The sequence below is a fragment of the Callionymus lyra genome, chromosome 13, assembly GCF_982586985.1.
Source record: "Callionymus lyra chromosome 13, fCalLyr1.hap1.1, whole genome shotgun sequence".
NCBI lineage: Eukaryota > Metazoa > Chordata > Actinopteri > Syngnathiformes > Callionymidae > Callionymus > Callionymus lyra.
Genome location: NC_141830.1, coordinates 14,226,035 through 14,247,572, shown reverse-complemented (window position 1 = coordinate 14,247,572; position 21,538 = coordinate 14,226,035). Strand labels below are relative to the sequence as shown.

The window sequence follows — 21,538 nt, the reverse complement described above, 5'->3', positions numbered from 1 at the left end:
ACATGACTAGATGCGCGGTGGTTGGCGAGGAGAAGATGGAGGACAAAGATGAACATAGTTCCGTCTCAGAGCTTGTCTTCGGATCAGCGCCATGACACGTTCCAGTTTGGTCGTCGTATTTTCTGATCACACAAATACCGCAGTGAACAGGTCACATGATCAGGTACGTTCAGGATACATTGTGGTGTTAGGATAAACTACAACATCGAGAAACATATTCATAAAATCCTATTAAGTTTTTAGTGATTTTTATTTCACCCCCCCAAAAAAATATAGGATCACCATTGTAAACAGGCTATAATGTTATAGGGTTCAAGGCCATGTCAGGACACACAAACTTATCTGTCTTATCGACCTATCCATGTGGAGACGGAGTTGTTGGTCCAAACAAAAAGATCTGGATGTCATGGTTTGGATCATGGTCAACTGATAGACAACTTTATATATCATAATATAATCATATTGATGCAGCATTTATATATCTGTCGAGTCATAGAAAAAAGTGAAATAAATCTTATTTCATATTGTTCAGGTTCACATGCTCGCTCTTCTTCCTGTGCATGATATCTTCTTTTTGTTGCTAGTGCATAACAATGCCACCCACAGGCCTGGCATGTGTACTGCATCGTTTCCAGCTGATTTATTTTTTTGTAAAGTGAGAGATGTGGATCTGTCTCTGTGTGACAAGTGTTGTGAGAAGAGGGACAGTCAGCCTAGAGCGAGTGAGGCCAGTGTTCGATGCGTAAGAAGTAACAACAGGAATTATTGAGCCGCCGTGTTCCAGGGTTTGAAGCCACTCTCTTAAGTGTTGTCAGAAGTGGGATTACCATGAAGCAGCTGCAAGTGCATCCACAGAGTGCGGCGCTAACAGAAGGACCCCGCGGGAATTCAGGCTCTCAGGATTTACTGTTTGAGTATCAGTGCAGAGGTCAAGCCCAGGTCAGGGCAGGTATATTTGACACAAGTGGTGTCTGAGGTAGGATGGTCCCCATGATATCCACCGCAGGTTCCCCCACCAGACAAAGGTGTCCCATTGTGTTGTAAGGTGTGAGCTCAGGTTATGTCACGGTAACTTCCATTCCTGTTTCACCCCTGTGCCGCCTCTTGGTCAAGGCGACCCGGAGGCTTGAAAACAAATGTGTTTGACTCTTGGTCAAAGTGAACGATCTACCTGGTTTACAGAAATACACATGCAGTGGTGGAGGTGATTGATATAACAGTTAATTGACAGTCTTATTTGTCCCAGCTAGCCAGGTGTAGATATTGAAATTTGCACTGTCAAATCAAACTAAAAAGTATTGAGTTTGAAGTTCAGAAGATTACGATACAACCCCAAACTCATTGTTTTTATTCTACTTATTCACATGTTTTGAAAAGAAAGAAATAACTGGTGTAAAAAAAACACCTGTAATGCATAACAATGCAGAATTTCTTTTATGCAGAAGTTTTTTCAATAGTAAAAGTAAAGGAAATGTAATGCTATATACTTAGCAACCTAGCTCGTTGGCAAGAGTGCTAATCGTTACGAGGTGATTTAACGGATTTATTTGGAAAACAAGAATGAAAATATGAGATGGGTAGAAACATTGGAACGGGCACCTAGTCATTATCTCCTCTCTCCCTTATCTTTCCTCCTTTGTTTCTTCCTTCCTCCTGCATCCCACCTCCAGCGTACACATCATCAACCCCCCCCCACCCTCCACACGTCAACTCTTCCTTCATCCTCCTCGCCGTTCTTTGGCGTGCACACGGGGTCGTCGAGGTCACATGTCATCTTCTGAAGCGCTTGGTCACGACGTCAGTTCCCTAATTTTACGCTTCAGTCAGTGTCGTCCTCCTCCCTCCGCCATGTGCATGCAAATGTTTCACCTCAGCAGATCGAAGCACCAGATCTTGCTCTCCCTGTGTCTTGCACCTGCCTGTTGCTATGGAAACTGGGTATCCTCTCTGCGTCATCTGTGCCCATGTTTGGTCTGATTTCCTGCTTCTTCCTTCCATATCACTCCGATTCATATGCCACGGTTTACGCTCCACTGTTGACATGACACTTTATCTGGCTGTAAACACATATATTCCCAATGACAAATATTCCAATCCTTATATAAACACTGTTACACGAGGCTCATAATTAAAGTGTCCTCCTCGGACCTGTTGACTCTCTTTATGTCTCCATCAAGAGAAGAGCAATTAAATGGTCACCACAACCAGAAGGATCTCAGGGAGTATAATCACCACGATGTCGTAGACTGGCTTTGAAGATCACTTACTCTGCACAGAATCGTGCTGGAGAAAAGAAATCTGCTCACGCAGAAACACTGACTTCTTTCATCATCAGAGGTGTGTTAAGATTTGCCACAAATCTCCCGAACGGACGTTAAACCTTAAGAAGAAAAGTTCTTCTTCTGACCGACGACTGAACTCTTCCACCTCGCAGGACGTAATGTTCTTATCATCTAGAATAGAGAATGTTTTATCTGCGATTGATGATTTTGTTGAGTGTTCTGCAGTGGTAAGTACCTGTTGAAGGGGTGCACCAGAACAAATGGGGTGTCCAATGACACATTTTCATTTCGCTGTAATGGTAAGGTCAGGTAAGGTAAAACTTTATTGATCACTTAGGAGGTCTCCTCGGGAAATTGTTTTTTTCCAATAGCCACAGAAAATACAGAAATTCTTCATAAAAAATAAATCAAAATAAACCACGCATGCATTCTGTCAGACAAACACAAATTAGCCCCAAAAAATGACAACAGTAGGAACACGATGCTAACCTGTTACGATGGGGAAAAAACAACGCATTTCTTTTAGTTATAGCTTTTAATTAGCTGAAATGCTTAAAAAATAAAAATGTGTCTGGCACCCCTTCACAAGTTCCCATCCGACACTATTATTGGATATCATCTAAACCAGAAGTGAGTCAATAAAGTTCTTTAGGGGCCACATTATATAACGGGCCTTTAGTAAAATAAAGCAAATATGAAGAAAAGAATCCCTTCACATAATAAATTAATTTAAATAAAAAAAGGACAAGATACAAAGTAAAATACAGATAAAAAAACAGTTTCATTTAATAATTTAAATAATTATTATGAAATCCTATTGCAGCAGTCGAAGAATAGAAGTCCAGACTCTCCTCTCCCCAAAGACCTCTTCCAGCGACAGTGAAACCTGCTTATAAACATCCAAACGAAGTCTTTTCTCACTGTTGAGGATCAGTTTCACTCCGAGTCTCTCCTGAATAACTGAGCTCCTCTCTCGGTCTTTTGGCTCAGATCTATCTTCACAGACAGACCGAGTTCATGGCTCTACCTTCCTCTCTTGTCATCTCTCTTTAAACTACAACACTCCTGAGCTCTGAATGGTGAAATAGAAAACCAAAAAAAGAGCCGAGTTGAGAATTAGAGGAAACGCTCGACTGCAGCGAAACACTCACAACTGCTCCGACCCTCCTCGCTTTTTGATTTAGGGCTGCAGCAGAAGAATCCTGCAGCAGAAGAATAGAGACCCCTCGCCTCTCTATTCACTGTGTGCCTCCAACACAGGTTTAAAGCAGATCCTGGCCCCTTTTGATGTTTCAGGACAGGCCAATTTTACCGTTTGACATTTCTTATTTCGGTCGGGCTACAAGTTCATCCCTGTAAGTCACAGACTGACAAGCTATTACACACATTTTCACCACTGAATCTTGCAAAGGGTTGAGCCATTATCTCCCCACATAACTTCCTCTAAACCACCTCATCCTCCTCTGCTGCTCCCCGCCCTGTTTATAAAACATTAGCTAGAGCTTGATCTGCAATGATGGTGCTGTGATATGAACTGGGGTCTATCCTAGTAACACTAAAACAATGGCAAAAAAACAAAAACAAAATGTAAATTTTGAGAGTCTCAAATAGATGTTGGACCTCTATTGTACTCATCAGTATCTGTCTGTTTGAACAAAACTCTCTTTTCATTTAAATATTGGTACTGAAAATTGTGATTAAGCTCCACCCACTGAAAACACTTTTTTCTGAAGATTCAAATCTTGTTTACCATAACCACGCCCACTCTGCTGTGATTGGTCAAATATCAATGTATGTCTTTCAATCCCATAAATTCGACCTCAAAGGGACCCATTGTATTAATATAGTGGGGCTTAACCCTCGTAACCTCTCATTTGCTGAGATTTTAGACGGGGAGAACTTTATAAAGTAATAAGTTCAAAACGTGGTCATGATGAGGGACTTACTGTTTCTTGCAGAGGAAGACTTTAGCATTTGAAACATGCGAGTCAGGAGAGTTGGAGTTTCACATTGGTTGAACTTTAATAGTAGATATATCTTAATATTATTTGAACAATTTTCTACATTACTTTGTCTGGACGACGTGCCCTGATAGTCTGTGATTGTCACGTCTTGTTTCCATCAGTTGCATGCTGAATTTTGCAAATGCCAAGAAAATGTTTTATGAAACTTATTTGAAGTCCTACAAAAAAAATACAATTTGAAAAATGTTTCAAAAAACTTCCCAAATCTTGTAGAGGCAGCGGAGAAGCATTGGCTTGTAGCGAGATACAAAACAACAAGTTCGCCATCAATCCAGTCTTTTGTTGAATAATTTAAATCTAAGTGTGGAATAAAAATCTTCTCATGGATTCTTCTAATCCATTTTGTACAATATTTACTGATGCTGAGAAGTCTTCCACGTATCAGAGTCTTCTGTTCAGCAGTGTTCCAGTGATTGAAATTCAGATCGATAACCTCATAATGCAAGTCTGAAGCCTCGCAGCAAATTGGAATCTAGAGAAAGCCAAGATCTATGGCAGTGCCACGGCCGCGCTAATGAACGATGAATCACCGAAACTGATACACTCTGATACGCAGCAGGTGCTTCTGCTGGCTTAGCTAAACCTGCATCTCACTAAACCTACAAAAAAAATGCTTACAAACACACCGACACACGTGGTGTCGTGTCGACAGTCGGAGTGAAACACGACTCTCTCATCAGTAATGGATGACGAACCAGGATCTATACAACTCTGCTATTGTCTCACTCGACGCAGCGTTTCCACTGCAACTGTGTTTACTCTTACGGCCTTTCTGGGAAACGGAGAGAGCGGCGAGACTGCCCTAGCATGAAATTACAGGAAATGGATTTGCTCTAAAATGGGACACTAGCCATGAACGCTTTAAAATACTTGCCTACATCCAATTTCACACTATTAATAATGCAGATGCATATGAAGACATGCTGGGGTTTAGTTTATTTATGTCCTAAAGTGTATTTTTACTTCGCTAACTATGTAACAAATTACTATTATTAGCCTTTTTTTAAACCACTTTACACCATATTAATAAGCGACTTAAACTTGTATAGTGGTTTTTTGGCTGAGAAATCTAAATCTAATCTATTAATATACATTAATTTAAAATAGATAGATGTTCAGAGAGGGTGTCCCCTGCCTCTTCCCCGAAGTAGTTGGGATAGCCCTCCAGTCTGCGATGATTATCCGCATTATTATTGACATTACAAAATCATAAATAACGCAACAACATCCTTTTGCAACAGTTTATTTTCTGTCTTAACAAGGAGGAGCTGTCTCACCTGCAGTTAATACAAAACTCTGCAGCGAGAATTCTGACCCGCTCTAGTAGAAGAACTCACATTTCTCCGATCCTTAAAACTCTTCACTGGCTTCCAGTTTCTTTCAGGATCAACTTTAAAATTCTGGTTCTTACTTTCAGATCTATTCATGGTCAGGCTCCTCCTTACATCAGTGATCTGATCCAGCCTTACACCCCAGCTCGGGCTCTGAGGTCTGTGGATCTGAATCTACTGATGGTTCCTGAACACGGTTCAGGACCAGAGGAGAGAAATCCTTCCAGGCTGTTGCTCCTAAGCTTTGGAACGATCTTCCTCTCTCTTTGCTTTGGTGGATCTAAGAAACATCTTAAGATGTTTTTATTTGTTCAGGCTTTTCCTTGATTTTCTGTTGTGTTATCAGTTTTATCTTGACCTTTACAAGTATATACTTTATTGAATATTGTTTTGATCGTTTAAGCACTTTGTGACCCTGGTCAGGAAAAGCGCTATACAAATAAAAATTACTTACTTACTTACTTACTTTGCTAAGGACATTTTAAATCAGTCAAGTAGTGTCTGAAGCTTTCAAGCGTGATACGTTGTATTTATAAACGTTTCCCATGGTGCACTGCCACACCTGCGATGACCTGAATACCTGAAAAAGATACACTTCTTTAATTAGCGAGGAGATAAGCGGGATGATGATGTGTTTTTTTAAAAAAAAGTGGTAGTCAGACCCTGAGTCTGCGTGTGTTTTGGGGAATTGCTGGATTGCTGAGTAAGCGATGCAGGAGCAGAAAGGGGGGGAACTGCAGTGCTGCTGGCAACAACACGTTGGGGCTCAGGGTGGTGGAGGAGGAGGAAGGGGGGGCTGGTGGTGGTGGTATAAAAACAAGCACAGATTTTTTAGTCTCATGTTTATGAAGAATGATCTTCACACTTATTTCGATTTTTTTTTATCAACACAGCATCTGGAATCACGTTAGAAACCCAGGGGGGCGGGGGGGCTCGACATCAACACGTTAAAGCAACCACACGTGTGAAGCAGTCGGAGCCCACGCCCTGAACCGACACTGCGTCACAGTCGGGCCCTGCAGCCGGAGGAGACCCCCCACCCCCTCTAACCTGCCCATGATTGCGCTAGAAAAGACCCCCATCTCCTTCGCCCACGCCTTCGCTCGTCCCTCGATTCTCTGAGTCACCCTCCGCCAACTCCCAACCCCCACATCCCTCTCTCCCCCACATCCCTCTCTCCCCCTCTCCCACCCATCCCCACTTGACAGCGTCTTCATCTACTGTGCCTCAGATGTTTCCTCTCTTTATTCAGCAGCTCCGTCTCTACCAAGAGAACCCAGTGACTTCTCTCCTCTGCCTCTTAGTTTGATTACATAAATGTCTCTGTGGGCCTTGAAAGCAACACAGTAATGAAGCTGAGCCATAAGATGACGAGCGTCATCAATAATGATCGATTTATTCATGTATCGTTCAAACTTTTAGTTCAGCTTAATGACAAGGATCCCTAAATACTAGGACAGCTACCATTTTAACATTAAAAAAGCAACAAAAAAAGGATCCTGCAAGTTTCCAGCTTGATAAACAACCAAGTGTTCATTAATTTACCAAACAGCGCCGCCGCATGGTTTAAGAATGACACTGCATTTTAAGTTGAGGGTTGTTTTTGCACTCACTATATTGGTGACTGTGGCACAGGAAAAACAGCAATACAGTTACGAAGAAAAAGAAAATGTCAATAACCTCACAGCAGGAGATCGACTACAGTGAGTCTGGTTCTGCTCGAGGTTTCAGCCATCTAAAATATTTCCTCGCCACTGACGCACTATTTTTCACTCATTGTTGATTTGCTGGGATCCTTTTTTACTTTTTCTTCCCTATAGTTGTACTTAAATATAAAAGTTTCTTGAGATAACTTTGTTATGATTTGACACTTTAAATCAACTTGAATTGACTTGAATAAAAAGACACACAGGATCATTACGGTCCTACAACTGTGAGAAACAAGCTGTTCTGGGTCAAAGAAAGTTCTTTCATATTAAGTACTGAGAGAATTTTCAAATTACCAAGATAAAACTGACTCATCAAGAGAATTCGTCTGGTTTTGAAAACAAACATTTATACAATAATGAGACAATGAGTTATGATAGTGGTTGCACTGTTCTGACACTGGGGGGAGCCAACACATAACATTTTCAATCGTATCTATAAAAGATAATAATTTTTTAATGAGTAAACATTAATTTTAATGTCGATTTTTGCCTGTTTTAATATATATATATATATTCTTTAATTTATTCTTGACGGTGTTAAAAGCCTAAATAGAATTTAGGTTTATTAGAAGAAGAAAAAAATGTGGTCAATACATGCTGGAAAAATGTAATTTAAATTTGAGTATTATAATTTAAAACAATCTATATATATATAGTTACGGTGATTAAGCAACATATTTATTCCATCATACATTTCGTTCTTTAATTTGTGTCATGTGATCTCTAACTTTTAGTTATGAAAGTATGTTGTTACTAATGATAATTAGCATAATGCAGTTTTATATTAACACACACAGATCTTTGGTTTGATTCAAAAGTACTATTTCATTTCAAAACTGGGCAGAAGCTTAAGTCATACCGGAGAATGTATTTGGAACGAAGCTTCGGACAACTTTAGTTCATAGACAAATCGCCTCCAGTAAAAGTGTTGTGATGCATTCGTCCATGTTTTGGCTTCTCCAGTCTCTTCCTGACCTCAGTCTATCCTGCAGTCTTCGCCGGTGAGTTCTGACGACTGAACGGCATCATAAAGTCGTCGAAGTCCACCTCCAGGGATGACTTCTCTTTCCGTCTTTCCACTTTTGACATCAGCTGGCTGGTCGTCGGTGGTTTTCCCCAAACCTGAAGAAACGAAACATATGGATCGTTCGAAGGCAACAAGAAGAACAACGACGACGTCACAGACCAGAGTTCAAGTTTAAACGCCACTATGTTAGCTCGACTCAAAGTGAGCTTTTGAAACGATAATATGATGCTTTTATGAAGACTTGTTGTTGACCGGACTGACCGTTCTTGGCACAAAGGTGATGTCCACCTGGCTGGTCTTTCCAGTGGTGATGTTGGTGTTGGTGTTGATGAGGCTGCGGCTCTGCTTCAGGGAAACACTCTTCAACGTGGTCGCTGTCGACAAAGTAGCCGTGCTGACCTGCAGGATCAACACTTTATTCTCGAATCCACGACAGGTGGTTTTTAATACAATCTGACCTTCCTCAGATCCACTTTCGATCTCCTCGGCGTGACACGACTTCCCAGCTTAATCTCTTTTGGCTTCGGCAGAGAATCCAATCTGTCCTTGACCAGATCAAATATCCTCAGGTCGGCAAACACGCCGGCCACGTCCAGGCAGCTCTGACCTGCAACAGCGAAAACACCTGCTAGAACACGATCGTGGAGATATGAGAACATCCTACGAGACCTTTCCGGTTCTCCGCCTTCACGTCGGCTCCGGCCCGGATGAGGAGGTCCACGCAGGCGGGGCGGCAGCTCTGGATGGCTCTCATGAGAGGGGTTCCGCCGCCGAGGGTCTGGGCTTCCATGTTGGCCCCGGACTGGAGGAGGAGTTCCACGAGCTCCGCTTGTCCGGCCTGGGCGGCGTGATGGAGCGGCGTCCACAGGAACTGGTCGCACATGTTCACGTTGGCCCTGCATGACCAGGTGACATTAAAGTCACAAAATCTTTTAGATTATTTACCTCATTGCATCAAGAAAAATTGATTAACATGAGAAAAACTATTAAATCTTCTGTGAACTACCATCTGGTTCCACACATCATCTAAGGGATTTGTAGCTCTCACGCATGGTTAAAGATTTCCTGAATGATACTGCCACCTGCTGTCCCACCTTACCTTAACTGTCAATCATATTTCAAATGCTGAAAATGTAGTCAAATCAAGAAGATAAAACAAACCTAGGGCGACATCATCAGGTGTATGAAGTACAATAAATGACATAATTATAAACAAATAAATGTTTGTATACATAAGTAAATGTATAAATAAATAGAAGAGTGTTTATTGGTGAAATGGTCGAAATAAATGAATAAATGAATTACTTTTTGTTGTAGAAAAATGTTATTTCTGTATATATATATATACATATATATTAATTTATTTATACAGTTTACTTTAATTAATTTGTACATATAATTACTAATTTAAAACGTCTTTATTTTTGTAAACATTTTTCACTTTTTATTAATTTCCGTTTATTTCGACATTCCAAATCTGCCCAGGAATGTTGATTTCCGTTATCTTTCCGCTATTGATTTACGATGTCATAGAATACACGTTCCCAGGATTATACAAAGTAACCTATATGACGAACTTGTGATGTTCGTCACTACAGTAGTAGTTGATCCAAAAACATTCGGACGACTCAATTTGAATACTGCCTGCGAAATGTTGGAAAAAAAACACGTTGAAATAACAAAATACTTAAATAAGGAAATTTAACAATAAATAAATATAAATAAATCAATGTTTATTTGCACCGAAATTGCACCGTTCTGTGACAAAAATGTAATCTAAAGTCATTTATTTATTTTTGACATTTTTATATTTATCCCCCAAATTATTTATTTATAAATGTAGTTTTAAAACATGTATTTACAATAATGTCGTTTACGGTTCAAAGTGAGGACAATAAAAGCGTGTCCTCACCCTTTGCTGAGCAGGTACTGAGCCACTTCATAGTTTCCACTGGAGCAGGCCACCATCAGCGGGTCTTTGTAGTTCTGGTCTCTGACGTCCACGGGAACTCCCTGACTGAACGCCAGGTCCAGAGTCTCCAGGTCTCCGCTCTTCACGCACTCGTTGACGTTGACGTAGACCCTCTGCGGGGTCTCCTGGTACCAGGCCGAGTCGTTCTGCACCGGATGTGTCGGGGGGCGGCTGTGACTGAACCGACCGGTGTCCGACTGGTTGTGGAACTTCTCCACCATGAAGGCGGGCGGTCCACCGTCGGGACGCCGAGGCATGAGGTCTGCCGGGAGCGTGCAGATGGGAATAGGGGGTACGAATCTAGTCTTCTTGTGGCCGACCTTCCCTCCTTTTCTATCCTTCTTCGGTTTCGGGACATGGCAGGACAGAAGGAACTGTTTCTGGATGTACTTCACACCTTTGATGAAATCTGTGACGCTGACTAATCCCTGCCTGGACGTATCATTGGCTGCGATGACGGTTCGGATCTGGTCCTGATTCACCGGAGCGTTCAGTTCCCTCAGGGCAGAGAAGAACCTTTCGGAGGTGACGATCTCAGACTTGACCCCGAGCGCCTGACGCAACTCCGCCTGGAACTCGCCGGCCCAGTCGTGCAGGGTCAGGGCCCAGAGGTGCGACATGAGCTTGACGCCGGTGCGTTGTTGCTCCGCCTTCCCTCGCAGCGTCTCGACTTTCCTCAGCTCCTTGGCGGCGGCTCTGTGAGAGCGCTCTTTGGCGACCAGACGGGCCGACAGACCGTCCTGGTTCTTCAGTTTGGGGTTGCAACCTGTGAGGAAACATCATGAGCAGCTTTAGAAACAGGATTGTCTTTAATACGCCATCATTCTTTTCATGACACACAATATCAGGAAAAGAAAAATCAAAATTGTAACATGTCTTATTTAAAAATAATAAACAATTTTGATTTTTTTAAATGTAAAATTAAAATGTTTTTTTTTTTTTTATATTTAATAATTGAATTAAAAAATACAAATATTTTGAAAATAAATTACTCTTTTCTTACACATTTAGTTTAATGTTCTTTTTCCAATAGTAAGTAAGTAAGTAAGTAAGTAAGTAATTTTTATTTATATAGTGCATTTCCAGACCAGGGTCACAAAGCGCTTAACAATCAAAACAATATTCAATAAAGTATATACTTTAAAGATCAAGATAACACTGATAACACAACAGGAGTTCCAGAAAATCAAGGAAAATGAGTTCATTCATTCATTCATTTTCTGTTCCGCTTGGGGTTGCAGGGGCTGGAGTCTATCCCAGTTCCTTTGTGCGTGAGGCGGGGGACACTCTGGACAGGACCCCAGTCCAATAGTGCCACCATGTTTGTCAAAATCAGATCGGGTAGCTTGGTACTCTTTTGGTATTTTCTAGTGGCACTATTGTAACATTGCATTTTTAAATTAAACTACAAAAAAAACAATTATTCAAAATATATGATCCAATGGTTAACAAAAATTTCAATAAAAAGGTTTAAAGTTTATATATTAAAAAATTAGGGCCAAGAGCTACGTAGGCTTCTCATAAAGATATATATTGTAATGATACATGGGTCTTGCAGGCATGATGATGCAAAAAGTTCCACAAAAAACACCTCAGTGGATCTGACATGTCGGGGTTCACCTCTCTGAGCCAGAAACCTGCAGCAGTCAACGTCGCCTGTGGCAGCAGCATAGTGAAGAGGCGTGCAGAAATCCACGTCTATGACTCCGAAATCTGCCGAGAACGCAGAGAGGACCCGGAGGATCTGGGCCAAGAAATTACAGGATTTAATTCAAACACTTTAAGAAATATTTATTTCATGATGATGTGGCGAACTATAAAGATGTAAGTAGTTAGGCTTAGCTAAAGATACTGATGTAAACAATTAAAAAGACTTTTAATGACTTTTAATTTGACAATTAGGAGTGTGAGAAAAATCAATAAACTAATATTTATAGATGTTTTTTCATGTTACTGGACTGATATTCAACTAATTTCATCAATTTAAATAAAAAGGTTAAAAAGAAACAGGGGCTTTCAAATAATGTTAAAAAATCAAAATATAATTCTAATATGATTTGCTATATTAATAAAGTGAGTCTGAAAAAAACCGATTTGATTAACATTAAAAAATTCACTGCATTTGTTCATTTTGGTGTTGCAATTAAACCCCTGGCCTCCAGGTGGCAGCAGTCAATACGTCCTACATAGTGAAAGGAACAATTAAATCCTGCAAGATGAAAGGCTTTCATTTTTATTAATTCAAACAAAAGCTGCACTAAAATTCAGTGTCCACTATAGAAATACATTATATACATATATATAGAAATACATTGTAAGTATCGTTAGATTATTTAATTTAAAACTTCACTCAGTAAAACTGAGGATGGTGGGAATTTGGTACTGCCAGTAAATATAAAAGGTGTATTTTCACACCTCAAAATATCCCTCCATGGCAGCGAAGTGAACCGCCGTTTGGCCTTTTCGGTCACGCATGTTTGGGTTTCCTCCTTTCTTTAAAATGGCTCTGACCAGCTGCAGACTGCCGGCTCTCACTGCCGCCATCAGCGCCGTCACGCCCGTCGTCTGCGGAGACCAAGAGTTTGAACGCGACACAGAAGAAGAATCGTCGCCGACGTCTGCGGCGTCGAACCTGGTCGGCGGCGTCGGCGTCGGCTCCCGCCTCCAGCACGAGGAGGCAGGTGGCGCCATGTTCTTGGGCTTTCTCGCACATGCACTGAAAGATGTGCGCGCCCTGCAGGGACACATTGTTGGGGTCCGGCTGGTGGTTTAGCGCCACCTTCAGGCAGCGGGATTGCCATCTAGGGGATATGCAGTAGAACAGCAGACCTGAGGAGAAAGTGTCAGTAAAAGGTATGTTCAAGGTGTGTTTCTGAGCTAAAATAACATTTGTAATATCCATCCTTCGTTTAAGATTTAAGGTATATTAGTGAAGCCGAGCACTTCCGACACTTGAACCGCGGTCTACAAGGAGAGATATCAGGTAACAGGGTGCTTCACAAGAGAGGACCTGATCTGTAATTAGATGTTGTTGTGTTGTCGGACACAGTTTCACACTCGCAACTCCAAGGTGATTACACACACACTTGCACAAAAAGGGCTTTGATACCCACAAGGTGTATCCGAGGCCGCCACCATCGACATCACATGGTTATTGGAACGACATCTCACAATTATGACCCGAGTTTGGGGAGATAAAGTCGGACTCTGATTGCAGACACTGATACTTGTTCCCTCATTAATATCTAAGCAGCGTCGGGATGCATTTTCATGAGCTGTAAGAGAAGTCCAGACTGAAGATGATGCCGCCGATCAAACCTGAGAAGGATAACGTCGGCGCTCGCGACACCGGCTCCGTTTCAAAACACAACTTTTTCACACTTCTCTGGACTTCTGGACAAACGTTGGATCACAAATACAAGAAGTACTTTTTAGAATTGTGAACTCAAGCAGGAAGATAATAACCTTTTCCCTCTGCGTCTTGGAGGGTTAAATCGGCCTTATGGTCGGCCAGTAGGTTCAGGATCTCTTGGTTTCCGTGTTCGGCTGCTATCATGGCTGGGGTGCGACCCCGATGGTCCTGGACGCTGGGTTGTGCCCCCAGAGAGAGGAGGAACCCGACCAGGTCTTGATGCAGGAATCAAACAAAAGAGAAGAAAATTATTTACCAAAAACCCATTTTAAATAATTTACTTAAGATTTCCACTACTGAAGTGTTCGGGTAATTAAGTATTTATTTGATGAATAAAAAAATCACCTTCTTTATCCGTATCCACCGCCACATGAAGTCCAGCGACGCCGTCCTTCGGCTCCATGAGGTTGATGAGGTCGGGCACCGCCGTCTCCACCATGCTTTTTATGTGCACTTTGTCGTCTTCATGTATGCTCTGCAGCAGCCTGTAAACCTGAAGGACCTCCAGGCGACCCTGAGCCACCCTGGGCGTCATCACTCACCCTGTCGGTCACACAGTATTTAGAGAAGCTGTCGAAGGTCCACGACATTGTTTGCACCACGATTTAATAAATAATAAGGCGTTTGGGGGGAAATCCTGTTTTTACAAAACAGAACACAATTCAGAAAGTAATAATCAATACAACATAAATCAAATCATTGTTTTTCTCTTTCTTTTTTTTACATTTTTTATGTAAATACTATACTAAAATAAAATTTGAAAATATTCAATACTTTTTTTGTGTGTGTGTGTGATTGTGCATGATTCCTTTTTATTCCAACAATTTTGAAATACGGGAACACCATGCCTTCATGGAGAATAATTTAAGTTAATTAAAAAAGACAAATAAACCAAATAATCCATGGACCACGTGACTCCAAATAAAATTAGGTCACGAACCTTGTTTTTAACATACGTTGTTGTTTTTTGAGAGAGAAATAACAGCAGCGGTGTAGCAAACGGGTAACAAAAACCATAACTAAAACCCAACTTACAATTGTTTGGTTTTTTTCAACGTTTATTTTTGCAAATAACTTTATTTAATCTCAGCTTCAGCCACATGGTGCTGGTGTTAGCGAACCTGCTTCTCAAGTCATGAGTTTTCCTTCTGCGCTTTCAAACAAAATTCTTACTGCTCAAGGAAACAAACTTTGACAAACGAAAAAAGTTCACTTACTTCAAACTACAGCTCAAATCAGACGAGACTTCTCTTTCTGCGGCTCCATGGCAACCTAACACGAGAAGGTGCGTTCAGGTGCCAAAGACGGGCTCGGAAATTAGGCACTTTAATGAGGGGAGGTGATCCGAGGACATGGTGACGAATTTCTTTTTTTTTTTTTTTTTAACATTTTAAAGGTGCAAATAAACAGGTGATTATTTACGAGGCTATACGTGTTGTAATGTGGCTCGCATTTCAAAAAATTAAGTACTAAATATGGACACACGGTGGCACTGCAGCACAACACTGCAATAACGGTGTTATAACGTTAACTAGTTCAATACAATTTGAACTTCAACATTTAAACAGAAAATATATATATTTTAACTGGTGCATGACAATACAAAAGACGCAAAACACTTTTAAAAAATTTAACTATTTATTATTAAAAATTCTTCTGGCTTCTTTTTTAATCATGAACAAATACATTCGTAGTTATTTCTTAGCCTTTGGTTTTGGCATGGATTCTATTTTCTGCTGGATCAGGTCGTACACAGCAATGTTTGCGAACACCGTGGCGAGCTCCAGACAGCTGTCTCCTGCACAGAAACACATGAGCGTCATTGGGGAGAACGTTGACACGACTGACCGTCCAACCTCTCTTGTTCTCGGCCAGCACGTTGGCTCCGGACTGGATGAGGAAGTCCACGCACGTGGGGTGGCAACCCTGGATGGCTCTCATCAGAGGCGTGCTCTCACTGATGGACTTGGTCTCCAGGTCGACTCCGGCCTTCACCAACACTTCGAGGATGTTCAGATGTCCTCCGTGGGCGGCGTGATGCACTGGCGTCCACAGGAACTGGTCGGTTCGGTTCCTGTCGGCCCTGCCACGGTCACAGCAACATGTGTTCTGACATAATTCCAAACAGTTGTAACTTACACAGCAGTGATTGTAAGGAAGTGAGTTGGAGACGACGGTTCAATTGATTTCCATAATGGCTGATGTACTGAGAGAACCTCTTGAAATTAAAGGAAAAAATCCAAACAAGAGCTTAATTCTTGTTTTGTGCACCGTTAGTGGGTTGTGGCAGCTGCAGGGCTTCAGTTTTCACGACTTTCTACACTGTTGCAATGACAATGTCCTAACAATGGGGGGGATCCATAAATATATATATATATATTAATTATTTTATTGCTTGAATAGAGACAACATTAAGTTTGCACGGATTAAGCGTAGATTTAGTCCCGTTTTTGACTTTACTAAAGACCACGAATAGAAATGGAAAATCTTAACCTAATTTCACAAGGAAGGCCAAGTGTTTCTAGTTTCTACATTGACTTTGTACAATTCAGAAATTAAAATCATCCAAACTTTTAAAAAAAGGGAGAAACAGAGAAAAAAGTTTTTGGTCGAACCAAAAGTTCCACTTTGAGCACTGTTTCAACGACGGCACTAGTTTTTTTTACACTAATTTGGCACAAATGAACTGTATTATTTTAACCATAAGGCGTACTGGATTATAAAGCTCACTGCGTGACGGACTGTTAGCTGCTTTGAAAGTTCCAGGAGGCTCCTGACTACCCCCCCTGCATTGCAGCAGTGACCCCATGTAGTAATACTATGGAGTCTGGCGGAGTAATACCTCTTGTGATGTGGCTTCGTAGCATCCCAAAGTTTTACTAAAACATTTTCAAAATTAAGTGTCGTGTACCACATAAAATCAGTTCCAGGCAAATAACTACAACCTGGATTAAGACATAAAGCGCACTGGATTGTAAATCACTGGGGATTTTTCAGAAAATGTAAGGATTTTAAGTGCTCCTTTTAGTCCGAAATCAATCAAGTACGGTATCATATCAGTAGGATCACTAGACGCACCTGAACTAAAACAGACAAAGACCAGCACTTACCCTTTACCCAGAAGATACTGGACCATCTTGGAGTTTCCAGTGGCGCAGGCGACCATCAGTGGGTCCTTAAAGTACTGGTCGGGAACATTCACAGGAACCCCATGACTGAAGGCGTGATCCAGAACCTGGATGTCCCCTTTTTGGACACAGGTGTTGATGTTGAGGAAGACCTTCTGGGGCTTGTCCTGGTACCACGCCGAGTCGTTCTCAAAGGGGTGTTTTGAGGGCGCGTCCTGGCTTAACCTGCAGGAGTCGGACGGGCTGTGGAACTCCTCCACCATGAAACAGGGCGGACCTCCGTCCAGACGCCGGGGCCTTAACTGGCACGGGAGTTTGCAGATGGGGATGGGGGGCACGAATACCCCCTTTTTCTTTCCACCTTTGCCTCCCTTAGCCTTTTTCTGCTTGGGGATGTATGCGGCCAGGAGGAAAAGCTTCTGAATATACTTGGCCCCCTTGATGAACTCAGTGATGTTGATCACACCCTGTTTGGCCGTGTCATGAGCCGAGACCACCACCAACAACTGGTCCTCATCCGCCGGAGCTTTCAGCTCCTCCAGGACGGACAGAAACGTATCGCACGACACAAACTCATTGTCTTCTCCGAAGGCTTGGCGCAGCTCTTTCTCATACTCGTTGGACCAGTCGTGGAGGGTCAAGGCCCACTGGTCGGCGAGGGGTACGGTGCTGTTGGGTTTGTCGCCTTTGCCTCGCCTCGACTCCGCCTTCTTCAGCTCCTTCATCGCTGGTTTGTGAGAGAACTCTTTGGCGATCTGGCGAGGAAGAAGACCGTTCTGGTTCTTCAGTTTAGGATTGCAACCTTGAGGTCACACAAACGTGGATTAGGTCATTTCTTTGGATGCTCATTTCTCCGGGACTCACCTCTCTGGGCGAGGAACTTGCAGCAGTTGGGATCTCCGGTCTCGGCGGCGTAGTGCAGCGGCGTGCAGGTGTCCATGTCCAGCACTCCCATGTCTGCTGAGAAGGCAGACAGAATCTGGATGATCTAAAATGAAATATTTAATTGAGACGAAGACTCCTCATCATTGTTCCCATTATCCATCAGAAGATTTGACTTTTAGACATCGCAAATAAAACAGTTTTACATCTATTTTTTACAACATATTTATGCGAGTGAGTCTCCACTATGAGAAGAATGGGATGAAAACCAAAATAAATGAGTACTTTTTTGGACATACCTCCAAAAATCCACCCTTGGCAGCATAGTGAACTGCAGAGTGACGTCTTTGGTTGAGGGTGTTAGGGTCGGCCCCTTTCTTGAGCATGGCCCTGCAAAGTTTGGGACATCCATGTGTCACCGCGGTCATGAGGGCGGTCGTCCCAGTTTTCTGAAGAAGAAGAGGTAAGACGTGAAGACATGGGTCAAGGTCAAGGACCTCTCGGATCTTCTGTCGTGACTGAAGACCTCATCGTTGGCGTTGGGGTCCGTGCCCTCGTCCAACATGCGCAGACACATGGGGCCGTGCTCTTGAGCCTTCTCGCACATCAGCTGGAAGACGTGAGTCCCGTGAAAGGACACGTTGTTGATGTCCGGTTGGTACTTTAGCGCCACCTGTAGGCAGCGTGAGTGCCAGGTGGGGTCGATGCAGTAGAAAAGAATGCCTGAGAGGAAATACGAAAATCATTTTTTTCATTGATCTTGAAGCTTAATACAGTGAAGGAGTACTGCAGTAAAAATAGTGCCAACAGTGGTAGAACTTGTGAACATTACAAGTTATAATAGTAACACTGGTAGTGACACAGATACACGTAGTAGTAGTAAAAGTAGCTTCTTCCTTCCCACTGCTTTAAGGTTATTCAAAACGTTTTGTTACTTGTTTATACTTGTGTACTTTGGCAATGTGTTGCACTATACTAGTGTTTATTGTTGTATTTTTTGTACTGTTACTATATGTTGAAATATTGTAATTAATAATAATAATAAAACATACTATACTCTAATTATATATAATTTTTTTAATCTATTTTTTTACTGTGACTTTCTTTTGTGACAACTAAAATGTCCCCACTGTTACCAATACTAATAATAGTAGTAGTAGTTGTAGTAGTAGCAGTAGCAGTAGTAGTAGTTGTAGTAGTAGTAGTAGATAGATAGATCAACTTTTAAATTTAGATAAACTATTAATCCCTCTGGAGATCTCCTTCAGGAAATTCTTTAGTGGTAGTAGCATTGCTGTCATTAGTAGTAGTAGAAGTGGTAGTAGTAGAAGTAGTTGTAGTAGGATTAACACAATAATATAAGTAGCAGTAGAAGAAATAGTAATACAACTAGTAGTAATAGTAGCAATAGTAGTAACAATGATATAAGTAGTAGTAGAAGTTATAGTTATATAAGTACAAGTAATATTAGAAGTAGTAGTAATAGAAGATGTATAAGTAATAGTAGCGGTGGTAACAGTAAAAGTAATAGTGAGACAGGAAAAGGTAGTAGTGGCAATAATTAAAAGAGAAGTTGTAACAGAAGTAACAGCAATATAACCAGTAGTTTTAATACAAACAGTAGTAGAAGTAGTAAAAGTATGTCTAGTAGTAACAATGAAAGTAGAAGAAACCAAAGTAATATATAATGAAGTAATCAAATAAAAAATAGTAATAAAATGCAGTAGAATTGGTGGTAAAAGTTTTAGTAATAATAGCAGTTGCAGTGAGTAAAGAAATGAGTACTTGACATGAAGTAATCTAATTTTTCTCAAGAGTACTTTAATAGCCAGAGTGGCAGTATAGCACCGTGAGTGAACCCACCCTTGCCTTCAGCATCATTGAGTCTCATGTCAGCATCATGTTGTGCCAGCAGCTCCAGGATGCTGGAGCGACCCTGCTCTGCCGCCAGCATGGCAGGTGAGCGCCCCCTCGTGTCCTGGATGTCGGGGTGCGCCCCCTGAGACAGCAGGAAGCCGGCCATGTCTGAGGTGAGCAGAGCAGAGCAGGTGAGCCACGTCTGACCCTCATCACCTGACGCCGTCCAGCCGCACCTTCGTTGTTCTTCATCACCGCCAGGTGAAGAGCCCCGACCCCCTGCTGGGGCTCCGTCAGGTTGATGAGGTTGTGCACCCCGATGTTGACCATCTTGGTGATGTGAGCCTTGTCCTTCTGGTGGATGCTCTGCAGGAGGCGGTAGACCTGGAGGACCTCCAGGCGACTCAGGGCCAGCCTGAATTTGGCCTTTTGTTGGTCTTGGTTCTGCTGTGATTCACACGATTCATGGTTTCATCAGGTCCTCGCTCACCGTCCAGCATTCATCACCAAAGATAATCACTCACCATTGTTGTCCTCACAGCTTCACCTCACTTGAAGAGAGGCAGGATCTTCTAACGTGGACGCTGGTAATCTCTCCATGATCGCAGATGTCCACCTCCTAAAGCCACATCTGTATCAGTCACTTCCTGTTTGTCGTTTCCTCTTCCTGGTCTCACGCTCGATCCCTGAACGTCTAGGAAACTCTGCGACTTATTTTGTTCTAATGTACTTTCTCGAGTCTTTGATGGCGATGGAGCTTTGAAGACAACCTTTCCATCAGAGACACGAGACATCAAAGTTGGAGGTTCAAATCTCCAGAAGTACTTTGTCATCTGTGAGAGATTTGTCTCAGATTATGACCATGTGACCATTTTTCAAGAACAGGGAGAATCTTTCCGTGACTGTACGTTTCATGTTATATTCATTGGTATTATTCTTTATTTTTTACTTTTTTCATTCTTTTCATTTTTCCTTTTTTGAGTATTTTCTGTTCTTCAAAATGACACTACTGACCAAACCGCCCCAATGCAAACATCTTCTGACCACTATAAAGACATGTATAACAGATATCTTTAAGGAAAATCATTCAAACTACTGCTGGAGCCAAGGTTACAAGCAATGAAGCTTCTTCAAGAGCTTTAAACATCTCATAAAGCACCATTTCGACATCAAGTGATTAGCATAACTGCATTATTAGTAATACATTTTATTGTTGAGGCGAGATTTAAAAACAGTCTTTGTGCTGAGGTTCTGGAGGTTTAGTGGGAGTTCCAGATGCGGCTGAAGGCTCTGGCCGTACGAGGAGTTTGTGAGGTTTAACTGGAGAAGATCGACCCGTCAACGTACACCAAGAAGAGGATTTTATAGTTAGCACGATGACTGACTGGGAGTCAGTGGTCTTGGTGATTATCACAGCGCCGGGTTAGCTTTGTCCAAGGTTGGATTTTACCACCAACAAGAAGAACCTCTGTCTCGCTTTCGTTGAGGTTGAGGAAGTTTGAAGAGAACCAAGAGTGGATTTCAAAGTCACAGAGTGAGCTGGTAGGGAGGGTGGAGGTGGGTTTGGCTGAAAGGTACTACTGGGTGTCGTCTGCATAACAGTGGAACACAACTTTAAATAAAACAATGTAAAGGAAAAGAAGGCAAATGTTTTAACTGAATTCAGTGGTCAAAGCAAGAGAGATAGGATTTCAAACTAGTCAAGTTGGGCCAGAAGTGCAAACCGATGCCGGTCTACGAAAAGGTATGGATCGGGAGATGATTCTAAAGACAAATGGATAAGAGCCTTGAGTTTGTGGACACTTACTAAGTATTGCTGTTGGTCTGAAAGTATATATGTACGCAAAGTAAAATAGTTAAAGGTAAAAGTTTCTTTGAATAACCATAGATTTGTTAATAAAAAAAAAGAAATAG

At 41.9% G+C, this 21,538-nt stretch overlaps 2 protein-coding genes across 2 annotated transcripts; both read right to left on the bottom strand.

The window, feature by feature from the left end:
* Positions 1-7,209: 7,209 nt before the first annotated feature.
* On the bottom strand, positions 7,210-14,292 carry ankef1a (ankyrin repeat and EF-hand domain containing 1a). Its single transcript, XM_087806182.1, has 10 exons — positions 14,103-14,292; positions 13,811-13,972; positions 12,978-13,174; positions 12,761-12,910; positions 11,966-12,089; positions 10,286-11,111; positions 9,043-9,269; positions 8,832-8,980; positions 8,635-8,772; positions 7,210-8,468 (listed from the first exon to the last, which is right to left on the bottom strand). Exons 1-10 carry the CDS (start codon positions 14,290-14,292, stop codon positions 8,328-8,330), a joined length of 2,304 nt encoding a protein of 767 aa, XP_087662308.1. The 3' UTR covers positions 7,210-8,327.
* A 1,150-nt stretch (positions 14,293-15,442) lies between these two features.
* Positions 15,443-20,280, bottom strand: LOC148067488 (ankyrin repeat and EF-hand domain-containing protein 1-like). The gene is made up of 9 exons (XM_087806183.1): positions 20,149-20,280; positions 19,861-20,071; positions 19,631-19,792; positions 18,294-18,490; positions 18,067-18,216; positions 17,750-17,873; positions 16,868-17,687; positions 15,614-15,840; positions 15,443-15,555 (listed from the first exon to the last, which is right to left on the bottom strand). The coding sequence occupies exons 1-9, from the start codon at positions 20,149-20,151 to the stop codon at positions 15,452-15,454; spliced, it is 1,998 nt and encodes a 665-aa protein (XP_087662309.1). The 5' UTR covers positions 20,152-20,280; the 3' UTR covers positions 15,443-15,451.
* Between the last annotated feature and the right edge of the window lie 1,258 nt (positions 20,281-21,538).

Coding starts and splice junctions, on each gene's coding strand:
- ankef1a (XM_087806182.1), bottom strand. CDS start 14,292: ATGACGCCCAGGGTGGCTCAGGGTCGCCTGGAGGTCCTTCAGGTTTAC. Junction 9,270..10,285: donor CAGTACCTGCTCAGCAAAGG/GTGAGGACACGC, acceptor CTGGTCATGCAG/GGCCAACGTGAACATGTGCG. Junction 8,981..9,042: donor GAAGGCGGAGAACCGGAAAG/GTCTCGTAGGAT, acceptor TCGCTGTTGCAG/GTCAGAGCTGCCTGGACGTG.
- LOC148067488 (XM_087806183.1), bottom strand. Junction 18,217..18,293: donor ACCCCAACGCCAACGATGAG/GTCTTCAGTCAC, acceptor CTTCTTCTTCAG/AAAACTGGGACGACCGCCCT. Junction 17,874..18,066: donor CCAAGGGTGGATTTTTGGAG/GTATGTCCAAAA, acceptor ATTTCATTTTAG/ATCATCCAGATTCTGTCTGC.